General features: G+C 37.8%; 1 protein-coding gene across 1 annotated transcript in view; it reads right to left on the bottom strand.

Annotated features, from left to right (window-relative positions):
- MORC1 (MORC family CW-type zinc finger 1) overlaps nucleotides 1-12,165 on the bottom strand; it is a 162,059-nt gene that overhangs the window by 92,010 nt on the left and 57,884 nt on the right. Inside the window, exons 12-14 of the mRNA XM_041748544.1 lie at nucleotides 10,026-10,090; nucleotides 8,552-8,695; nucleotides 6,017-6,171 (exon numbers count right to left, since the gene is read on the bottom strand). Of these exons, the coding sequence (XP_041604478.1) occupies nucleotides 6,017-6,171; nucleotides 8,552-8,695; nucleotides 10,026-10,090 (364 nt within the window). The remainder of the gene's footprint in view (nucleotides 1-6,016; nucleotides 6,172-8,551; nucleotides 8,696-10,025; nucleotides 10,091-12,165) is intronic.

The raw sequence follows: 12,165 nt of genomic DNA, 5'->3' as shown, positions 1-12,165 counted from the left end.
CATGAAGTAATGATTTTAAACAGAGTATATATTCATGCCATATAAGTCAGGCAAATGTCTGTATCATTTTTATTGCTTTAATTTCATCTCTAATAAAGCTTTTATTCAATACAAGTACTTTTTATCAGTATAGAGTTCTATGTTGTTTCTGTCAAAAAGTTAACATAGGTTACCAAATGGAAGATGAAAAAAGTTTTTCTTGATAAGAAGTATTAGAGTGAATAAATGATAAAAATATGATAGAATTAGGATAGAAGATTTTGGAACCCCTAAGGGATCTGAGTATTAATCATTAACTGCTAACATCATTAAAAGAGAGAAACTCAGACAACCTGATGGCTGAACACAAGACTACCTATGAAGCATCTTGACAAAAAACAAATGAATAAACACTACGTCTGAATCTGGTCAAGCTGCTAGAGTCTTCTAATTTTCAGAAAAAGCAACAGAACGAAAGAACCTGTTAAACCACACCCAGTAATGCTTCGAGCAAAATTTAGAGCATGTGACAACTATGAAACGACCAGCCCAGTTTTCCCTACAAATAAATCATAAGGAAAAACAAGAAAGAGAAACAGGAGGATGGGTGAAAAGGACCATGAATTATATTAGGACAGGAGATAATTAGAAATATAACAATGGACTGGCTATTTTTATGGTATTAAAAAAATACTGATAATTCTCTAGGGTTATGTTTGTAGTGTTGATTATGTTTTTAAATGGAGTTCTTTCTTCTAAAAACATATGATAAATACATTTGATATAATTATATAATGTCTGGAATTTTCTTCATAATTTAACTGTTGAGTAGGGGAATATAGATGAAACCAATTTGCCCAGGAGTTGATAACTATTGAAGCTGGATGATGGATTTATGGGTATCATTATAATATTCTTTTTTATTCTAATTTCACAATTTCCCATATATATTCATTTGCTAGAGCTGCCATAACAACAACAACAAAAACCACACTGGGTGGCGTAAACAATGGGAACTTATTTTCTCACATTTTCTTTTCTCTACACACACCCAGTCCCTGGACTCTCTTCTGTCCAGATTTCCTCTTCTTATAAGGATATTGGTTGGACTGGATTAGGGCTCAATCTAACTGCCTCGTGTTTAACTTAATCACCTTTTCAAAGGCCCTGTCTCCAAACGGTCACATTCTGAGGTCCTAGGGGTCCAACATATGAATTCTGATGAAACAATTCAGTCTGTAATACCAGAATGAAAAATTTCAAATAAAACATAACATATAAGGGGCACTTGGGTGGCTCTGTCCATTAAGCATCTGACTTTCACATAGACCATGATTTCTGGGTCCTGGGATGGAGCCCTAAATAAGGCTCCTTGCTCAGCGGGCAGCCTGCTTCTCCCTCACCCTCAGCCCCTTCCCCTGCTCATGCTCTCTCTCTCTCATGTACACAAAATCTTTAAATATATATATATATATAACATATAATATTGAAAATATATTTTAAACGAAATAGAATACATAAAATCTGTAACTTCAAAAACTAAAAAGAGATGAATTACTTCTTGACCTACATCTCCAAATAAACTTCTCATAGTCTCACCTTTTAATACTTATATAGACCTCCTCAGTCAACATGTATCTGCAGCAGAAATGTTGCGTTTTTCTTGTAGTGCCTTTCTGAGATCTTACAGACTTATGCACATCATAAGAGAAACAATATTTGCTGTGAGAAGCTAACTATATCTAGCTATTAGAGTGTTAGAGATTGAATGTTTGCATCCCCACTAAATTCATATATTGCAATTTAATCCCCAGTGTGATGGTATTTGGCAGTGGGTTCTTTGAGAAGTAATTAGTTCATGTGAGTGGAGCCCTCACAATGGGATTAGTGCCCTTATGAGAGACCAGAGAGCTAGCTCAATCTATTTCCACCAGGTGAGGGTATAAGAAATCAGCAGTCTGCAAACTGGAAGACAGCTCTAACCAGAATTCAACCATACTGGGACCATGATCTTGGACTTCCAGCCTCCAGAACTGTGGCAAATATATTTATGCTGTTCATTAACCACCAGTTTGTAGTATTTTGTTATAGCAGCCCGACCTAAGACATAAAGCATCATCTATTTTTTAAACCATTCAGCTAACAAATATTATCTCTCATTTTCAAAATTATACACAAACTGAGAAATTGATGTGAGATGATAGCCTAAGTAGGAAGATTGGTAAATGATTAATTTCTTTATCCAGTATCCCATTTCTACCTCCGTGAAGGGACAAGAGCTTGATTTAAATTTTATGCAACAGGATTTAAATGAAATCATAGAGAAAACTCTGGAAAAATAGAATATTAGTTAGAAGTCAATAAGAGATTCCTGAAAGGATGGGCCTAGTAGCATTTAATAGGACTAAATGTACGATTCTATCCTAGGGTCCAAAAATACTGGGAAAAAAATGTAAGATGTATGGCTTAACAAGAATATGCATTAAAATTTTCATTAAAGATTTTAATTGGCAATAAAGACACTGGAAGTCAATAATGTGCTTACTGAAAGTTAATATATTAGGCTGCATCAATAGAATTACAACAACCTAAGAGAAAGAGATGATGATCCTATTTTATTCAAGGCTGAGTTTCATCTGAAATTTTTGTTTCTACATGGCCAGCACCCTTTATAAAGTATAATGTTAAAATAGTGACTTTATTTAACACCTTGTCAAATGAAGACTAGCAACAGGAGTTGGAAATATTACAATAAAATAAGACTGGAGAGAGACAGAAGGGGGCTGTCCTTTGGAAAGGCTTTTGGCCTATCCTTCATGGCCCTAGGAGGGAAAAATTTTATTGACCTGGCTAACTCCTCATCCTTCAGGAAACATCACTTCCTCAAGAAGGCCTCTCCGGCTCCCAAAGCACTGGCTTCTGCAGGACCCATTCTTCTCTGTTGGGTACCAATCCTATTTCTAATTGTCAAATTGTGTTAGCCTTGCTAGACTGCAGATTCCCAGAGACGGTGGACCATGTCTGATTTGTCACTCCTATAACATTCTGTTCCTGCCACAGGTGAATGAGGGAAACACCACGTGAGAAATAGATTTGACTTTGATATGAAAATATTTTTCTAATACAGTTGTGGAGAGATTCAAGAGCTGCCTCAAGAAGTGCCAATTTTTTCTTTCACAGGAAACCCTCACTAAGGCTTAAAATGGTGGTCTGCTTGGCTGGGGCAGGAGTGGATGAGGTAGTGGGGATGAAAGCATCAGGGGGGTGACTGGATTATATGATTTTTAGCCTCCTTGCCACCCTGAGGCCCTACTGTTTGAGTTCTGCTCAGAGAAGTTAAGCTTATTATGTCACAAATTTCACGTAGTACATCAGCTGTATTATCCATTTTAGAAAACTTCTGTAATAAATTTCTACATATTTCCTTCTGCTCAAACCCAAATTTCATTCAATGTTTCTATCTTTTCCTTCTCCTCCTCTCCCTACTCCAAAAGGCTGATGATCAATATCTCCATTTCACTGTAAGGATGCATAAGCTTCAGGAAGCATAGTAGCAGACAGTGAGGTAAGGTCAGACTGGAGACAAGAAAAATACTTCTGAGGTTCTTAGTTAGCATCAACTGTGCCAAACATAAATGCAGATTTGATAAATGACACAAAGTCATTACCTCTCCATTTCCCTTTCCCTTTGATTTTTCCCTTTCTGCCTCAATTTTCCATAGAAACGGATCAGATTTATAGCAAATACAAAAGATTGCATCTTTTATTTATAAGGCAAAAATCTACTCAAATACTTGTCATTAAAACTGTGTGCTCTATAATACTAGCTATTAGAGTATTAGGCAAGCATGAGATAGCTTTGGTTATTCCTGTGGGAATTAATACACAAAGACCTTGAAAGTCTATCTCCTCAGCACAGTTCCTCAGACTGCCAATTCTGACCTTGATTACTTGATTCAGTTTGATAAGAAAGTTCTGGGATGAAGTTGTCATTTATATGAACAAATACACATGCTTGCTATCCTTTCTCTACTCCCGGACTTCCTTCTTGAGGAATACCTTTTGTAAAAGTCTCCAGCCCTAAATCAATTCGTAGGTAATTACAGAATTAGGAAAACAACATGGTATTTACTACTAGTAATTAAAATACAAACCTGGGCTCCTGGGTGGTACAGTCAGTTGGGCATCTGCCTTTGGGTCAGGTCCTGATCCCAGGCTCCTGGGATAGAGCCCCACATTGGGCTCCCTGTTCAGTAGGGAGTCTGCTTCTTCCTCTATCCCTCCCTACTGCTTGAGATCTCTCTCCCTCACTCTCTTGCAAATAAATAACATCTTTTTAAAACCTTCACAAACCTAACTTCTTTTGCATCTTAGTACATCCACTGAGAAGTTTCTGAAAAAACTAGATTGAGATGGGGAGTTACACAGAGGCAGGAAGGCAGGCAAGTGACACCCAAGAGTTGAGAGTACAGTTGTTAGGAGGGTACCCTCAAGCCAGGAAAAGGGGCTTCAAGAGAGCCCTCCCTGGAACAGGACTCAATATGACTGTCCTGAGGAAGTGTGGGCTCGATGGACATCAATCCCACCATGTTTAAGTTTCATGCCACTTTCTGAGGGCTTCACTCCTTATTCCAAGGATGAGCAAGAGGAAGAGATTTTAGAAAAAATAGGAGAGTCAAGAAGTCACACAATTTTCAAATGCTTAATGTTTTTTCTTTTGTACTATGTCATGCTAGCATTTCAAGACTGGAGAGTAGATCCTTGATTTATATCTCGCTCTGGATACCCCTCTGTTTCCTATAGCTTTAAGCATAACCTGCCAAATAAGGTACTCGTTCCTACACTTAGTATAACTTCAGACATGTCTCTGAGAAAAAAAAATACACGTGGGAAAAGTGTATCTATGCTAAGAAAATATTGCATGGACATACCCTTCAGAGCAGTGCTTCTCAAACTCCAGCGTGCCTCCAGATCACTGCTGATCTTGCTAACACGCAGACTGGAGTCCAGCATGTCTGAGATGCTACATTTCTAACGAGCTCACAGGTGATGCTTATGCTGCCCACTCTGAGTACGTTTTAGACGATGGCATGAAAACCCAGCTGGGGCAGGAAATCCGTGCCCACACCTTCATCCCCACTCTTATTTTTCTCCCGAGTACCCATACTCTTTCCTGTTTCACTGCTACATGAAAATTTCAGGGCTGAGCTAAGTGAGTACAGAAGAAAAGAAAATATTCTAAAAATCACAACTTCAAGTAGAGCAGTAAGATTTTAAGTTGTCTCAAGGGTAGAGACATAATTTTTGATATGCATGAATTATACATACTTCATGCAAATCACTGAACAAACACAGTAGCCTGTCTATTTCTTTCCATAAATGAAGTCCTATGTCTGCATAACTTGAAGGAAGTTTATTTCATTAATGCACAGCACACCATCTCATTGTTCAGGTGTCTCTGGAGAACGAAGTGCTCTGAATAAACCGCATTTTCCAGGTAACTAAAGTTTATCTTAAGTTACTGAATATATTTATTACAGTGATTTTTTTTTAATCAAAATCTCATGAACATATTCTAGACTTGTTAGCTGTACAAAACAAGGCTAAATACCCATATACAGTTATCCAGGGTCAACAATGATTATGCTATGGCACGACATAACAATGCTATGGGAGCCACTAAGGTCTGTTGGAACTAAGTGCTCCTTCCTACACGGTACAGTCTTCGAGCGGCCTCGGAGGCTTACCTGAAGCAAACTTCTGCTTCCTTCCTCCATGATCAGTCCTCTTTCTGCTGACTGCCCTCCTCTTACAATTTTTAATCTGCTGCTTTATTTTTCACATAATATTCTGGGAAAGATTCTGAGACCAGCTCCCTTCTCATTCCCCTTACTTATTATTTTAATAAATAAGAAGAGCTCTCTTTAAGGGCTTTGGGCTACTGGTTGCCCAAATCAGCACAATCATTCCAGCTTAAAGAAATCACATAAGTTGATTCCTGATTAAGTATCTCTTACTATGACTACTGAATACTCACTGATCCCGGTGTCCTTACAGTACTGGACCAAGTACTGCCCCATGACTCTTAGCAGATGATTATACTCCCGGACATTGAGAAATTCCTGCTTATTATGTGATGGTTCCATGATCTCCAAGGGTATATTAACAATTCCAACCACACCTGCACCAAATCTGGGAGAATAAACAAATTCTGTGAAATTAAGCTAAGAAAAAAGGAAAAGTAAATATAAGGAAAAAGGAAAAATAAATATACACATAAATACATTCTGTGAAATTAAGCTAAGGAAAAAGGAAAAGTAAATATAAAAGTAAATGTAAATTTTAAAATCAGATTTTTTTTTTTTTACAAATAAATTGATTTACTTGGTCTGGACCATGTCATCAAAGTCTAGCAAGTTATATCTGTATTTTGTTACATAAATTTATGGTAAACCTAAGTATGTTTGGTCTCAAAATAAAAAAAATCTCTTAATGCATACTGTTACTAAATTAATATGACTCCTTTTCTAAACCTAAACCTTATATGGGAGTCAGGGTGGGTGGGAAGAGAAGGCCTGTTAGCATTAGTCACCACTAACAATGCTTGCTGAAATAAACTAACATGACTCTTCATGATCTGGCCAAAGAGTCACTTTCTCCATTCTCATTTCATCTGTCAGGTTGGATTTGTCCTCATCATTGCAGAGGTCCATGGGATGCTTAGTGAGTTCTATTAAAGGAACATAAGGGCTGGAGTATCCCAAAAAGTAATAGGTATCTGCCTGTGAGTCTAATGGATAAATTCAATTTTTTTTCACATTTTTAGCAGCCTGCAATATATATATATAACTAAGATATTTCTCTTAATGACAGAAAATTCTGCTTAGTTTCCCTGTTTTGGGAAAGTGCATTTAGTTGTGTGGCCCTCCCACCCAACTCCCCTCAGCAAGGCACACAAACCAAGCCTTCCCAATGTGGGGCTGCTGCCTATCATGTTTTCCACTAGTTTCCCCTTCTCCCCTGCCCTCCCTTCACTATTCATTCTGTAAGTCTACATTTGGGCATCATTTCTTCTAGGAATCCTGACTCAACTTCCCCCAGTTTGGTTTACTACCTCTCCCAAATGCTCTTTTTTGCACTTGATGCTTGCCTCTAGCATATATTTATTCATCCACCTATTTATCCATCCATCCATCCATCCATCCATGCTCAGCACCTGCCCCTATTCCAGGAACTAGGAATGCAGTACTGAACAAAAAAAAACAAGGTCCCTGTTTATAAAGTTTTTCTTCTATTAAATGGTAGCATACAGTAAGGGTGACCAGATCATTACAGTTGGTGATAAGTAGTAGAAGCAAAATAAAGCAGGTATTGTAACATGTGAAGAGTGATACGGTGGAGGGGTTGATGGCAGGGGCTAACTTTAATTTGACAGATGAGGAAGACTTCCTACGGAGGGGACTTTGGAGTTAGTGCCTAAGTAACACACCAGGACCAGCAATACAGAGATCTGAGGACTGAAGGTTCAAGATAGAGGGATGGCAAGTGTCAAGGCACTCTGGCAGGAGTGAGCTTAAGAAAGCCTGTGGTGTAGGGAGAATGCAGTGAAAGGGCAGCTAGGGAGGGGGCTGTCAGAGAGCCACGGAGAGGCCAGATCACTGGAAGACCATGGCAACCAGTTGTATTAGACATGCAGTGGGGCTTTAAGCAAGGGAGTAGCCTAATTTTTTTTTTTAAAGATCATTCTTGCTGTTTCCACATAATACAAAACATATGTATTTATATGCTTGTCCCTTTCACTGGACTATAAGTTCCTTAGCAAAGGGTATCAGGGTTCACCATCTTGTCTACAGAGCTTAGTGCAGTGCCTGGTGCATGATACTGCAATATAAGTGCTTGCTGAATGAACAAATGAATGAACTGCTAATTCCTCAAGAGTGAGAAATAAGATGAAAAATGTTCCCCTGAGCCATTCTAATAGTTACAATTATTGTGTTTGACCCCAGAGCCATTTTACTGGTCACAATTACCCTGTTTGAGACTCTACATAATTCATGAAAGCAGCCCATGGAATTGTAGACCATCGGAAAAGCACCAGAGTGTATTATTCTGGAATCCAAATAGGCTGGAGAGTGTTAATAATACACACTTATGCAGATAACTGGCAAGAACTCACACATGTAACGGTTGCACAAAATGTCAAAAGGGTTGCTTTATGGGACTATGGATTTTTCTATCCTAAAATTTCTTTATTATGCTTCTATTATTTTTAAATTGGTAAAATACTAAAAATCTAACCCTAGTAGATGGTGCAAGAAATTGTAAAATATCAAGTTGCTCAGGAAATGTATTGAAAAAATTTCCCAAAGTATACTTTTTCACTAGAACAGGCATGCAGCTCTGCTGATATTATAAATTAGGCAGATTAATGCCTGCGCACTGATGGGAAGGGTGAATGGAGGACATGACACCTGCTCCCATTATGATTAATCACTCATCTAACTCCACAGACAAAATCTTACTGCAACCTCACTCATCTTGCCTATGCCTCTGAAAACAAAAACATACTTACAAGGACTTCAGTTTCAACTGTGGGCCCACTTTCTCATGCATTTTGATCAGGCGGTTATTACTGTAAATGAACATCCCAGCTTGGCTTCGATTCTCTATGTTCACTCCAAAGAACAAGGAGAGTGTCCTTGCTTTTCTTAGTTCTCTGGCATTATATTTAGAAAAGTTAAAAAAAAGTTTTTATTAAATAAAAATACACAATTTACAAACTGCTAATAATTAAACTGAGAAGGTAAACATCAAAGGAACTATATGTAAAATACTCAGGTATTGTGCAAAATCTAGTGGGTACACTCAGTATCTCTGTATTGTCAAGTATTCTGCATGAACATGATGGCCATTCCAATCAAACAAACACAAGCAATCCTTGATTAAAAAACAGGTTGGCCAACCCTAATTTCCAAGAACTAGAAAGTGCCAAATGATCTGTGCAATGTTCAGTGGTCTAATATGTACAATGCAGCATTTTTTTAAAATGTTGATTTGACTATTTTAAAATTTAGGTATTTTTAACACCGGATGTGATTTCTAACTTTCAGCATGTCCTCAAGCCGCCAAATATCCTATATAGACTGGAATGTGCCAAAAGACATTCTTTAGCTTTCTCTTTTCCTCCAAAGTCAAAGGTAAATCAGAGTTAATACAGCAAGTTTACAAGGGCAACAGACATGAGCTCCTGTTTTTCTGACTCTGTCCTGCAACATCATGTTTTATGTGACTTCTCTATTAAAAGTGTAAAAACAGAAATTGAGACATAACAGAATATGATAGAAACAATTGTAGTAACAGGAGGCTGCCTGGAGCCATGAAAAATGCCTGTATGGAAGAACTGGAAAGACAGATCCAGCTTCAAATAGAATATAACCAGGTAACTACGGATGAGTCACTTCAACTTTCTGTCTCATCTGAAAAATGGGAATAATACATACTTAGCCATTTGGGATGCCATGAGGACCAGAAGAGAGAATGTTAAGTATAAACCTGGAACAGAGTTGGTGCCTCAACAATGTTATTTTCCTTTCTCTACCAAGAATGGTACCAAATATAATTCTTCCCCTCCACCCAACTAGTAGCTCTCCTCATTCCACTATATATGTGATACATTTATTTGAAACATTTTCAGTTTTAAATTTTAAGCAGTATTGGAAGAGAAAAGAAACCAGGACCAACCCGCCAGAGGCTTGTGTCTGCCAAAGGACACAGAGAAAGTAGTCAGCCGATCCTCTGGGCAGAGTGCACTTCCTCAATTGGACACTGAGCTAATTTTGCACTTGGTGCATGCAAATACGTATTTTATAAATACTCTCATTGATTATGTGGTTTGGGGATTTTGACCACATTATGCTTAATATAAGAAGATGTCATAAGCTGAGAAAGAGGAGTTACCATGTTAACCAAATCTGCCTCCTCAGAAATCAGAATTTGTTTAATCGAAGTGCAGAGGACTCTGGTGGAAGGAAAATTTTATTTCTCACCTCCGTTTCTCTTTAAGAGTCTTATACTTTGCTTCTACGTCTTCCAAAGCTTTCTGTAATGCGTCCTAGGGAAGCACATTTGGTTAGGAGAGAACATAATTCTATTAAATTAATGAAAGCTAGCTGATATTTATTATCCTATTATCCAAATGTTTCACAAGGGTAATAGTGATAGGTCACATTGCCTAATGCAATTGTACCACGGCAGCCACTCAATAAATACCTGAAAAATGATTCATTTCCAGCAGCTAAGAGGACACACCAAATCCTAGCCCGTGGTTCTCTTTTTGCACATATGCCAAAGTTCTCTCTCTGCCTTTTAGCAAAAGAGCCATTGCTCCCTGTAATGTCACACTGGCTTTCATACAAATTACATAAAAGCTTAGCAAAGTCATACAATGTACTAGTATATCAAATGACTCTGACTTGTCTGTGAGAACAACAAAAACAACAAAATGCCAAATCCCATGATCAATCACTACAGCTTCTTCAGGAAAAACAAAGTTGTAATTAAAAATTTTTGTCAGTCTCATAAGAAATATCTCTTTTATACCAAGTTCCAGATATGCCGAATACTCCCCAAGCTGTCCCTTTTATAGGATATGCCATCCTGAGGCTTTCTCCCTTTCAGAGTACCTCAATACCAATGCCTACCTATCTTTCTTCTCTTCTCTTTTAATTTGATATACTGGCTCATTCACTGCCCTATGTCTAGTACACTCCCTCTAACCAGCCAGAAAATAAACAATGTATTATTATTATTATTTCACAAATGACAACAGATCTTTAATGTGTTCCAGCCACCTGATGTGAAAGACAGGGCGTCTCATTTGGTGAGTATGCCACTACCGAACGTTATTTTCATGGACTTTAAAGTAAAAGCAAATGGTAAGTATTTCACTTCAAATTCAACCACTCAACTGCCTAGAGGAATGTAAGAGGTTGAAAGCCAAGGTCATTCTGCTTTGCTCTCTTTGCTGAACAACAAAGCAAGGTGGTCAAAGACTTCCCCACCCTTCCTGTCAATGCGCTCAGAACACAGAGCAAAGAGGCAGTGAGAGGTAAGGCTAAGGCAAGAAGAAAGAGAGGTCCTGACTGACCCATTAGAAGGAGTCTGTTTCTCTTGTCTCTCAAATACATAAAGCCAAGGAAATTGATTTCTTAGAGACAAAATAAAAAAGCTTAATCCTTTCTTTAAAAATCAATAACAGTAAGATAGGTCTACGGTTACCTTAAAATAATAATTGAAAAGGAAGAAGAGAATTTTGGGAAAGCCATACATAACTTTGGGGCATTACCATGTGCTACTCTTTGATTTCATTCCCTATTCATGATCTTTAGATATGAGAGAGCTCTTTATCAGACACAGCCCTGGTCCTTGAAAGTTCAAGGTCAAATCACAGGAAGGATTCATAGACTGAGTTTGCAGAAAAAGGATGAAGGAAAGGTGAAATGAAGCATTTTTTTCTCCATATACTTTTTTATTCCTCTATGTGCAAGAAAAAAAATAGTTAGCTTCATAATTCACCGTGGTAGAAAGCTTTGTACCACATTTTTGGTAAAAGGTGGCAAACTTACAATACATGTCCCACAGCAGTATTCTTTTTCTTAGTTGCCCTGCATTATAATTAATAATAATAGTTCTTTATAACCTATCTTACTCATGGGCGTATTGCAAGGATTACAGAAAATGTTTATGAACTGAGTTGAGCAACTCGTAAGAAAAGAGCTTTGTAAGCTGGAAGTACTGTTATTAATATTCATAATTATAGCACATAATTCCTAGCACCAGAAAAAAGGATGGCTTATTAGTCTTCTCCTTGCTTTCCCCATTTATTCAGGTCTGTAGGGAGCAATAATTTGAAAAGATATTTTCAAGGAAACTTGATAGGCTAGTTTTCTCTGCTAGTTTTTCATTATTTTCTCCTTTTCTCATATTACTTTTCTTTTCATTTTAAAGAAATGAGCTGCAGTACTCTTCCCCGCTGTTCCAAATTCACCCCACGTTTCTTATCTTTGCTCTCAGACTCAGCCTCCTCTCACCGCCGACTTTCCTCTCCTTTCTCTGCACGACTCCGTTCTGTTTACCTGGGCTAAAATCAACTTAAGCTTCTGAGCTTGTCTGTGTTTATAAGTTTAG

This window comes from Vulpes lagopus, chromosome 1 (genome assembly GCF_018345385.1).
Source record: "Vulpes lagopus strain Blue_001 chromosome 1, ASM1834538v1, whole genome shotgun sequence".
Taxonomy (NCBI): Eukaryota; Metazoa; Chordata; class Mammalia; order Carnivora; family Canidae; genus Vulpes; species Vulpes lagopus.
Note: the sequence above shows the minus strand (reverse complement) of the source record. Positions and strands in the feature narration are given on the sequence as shown.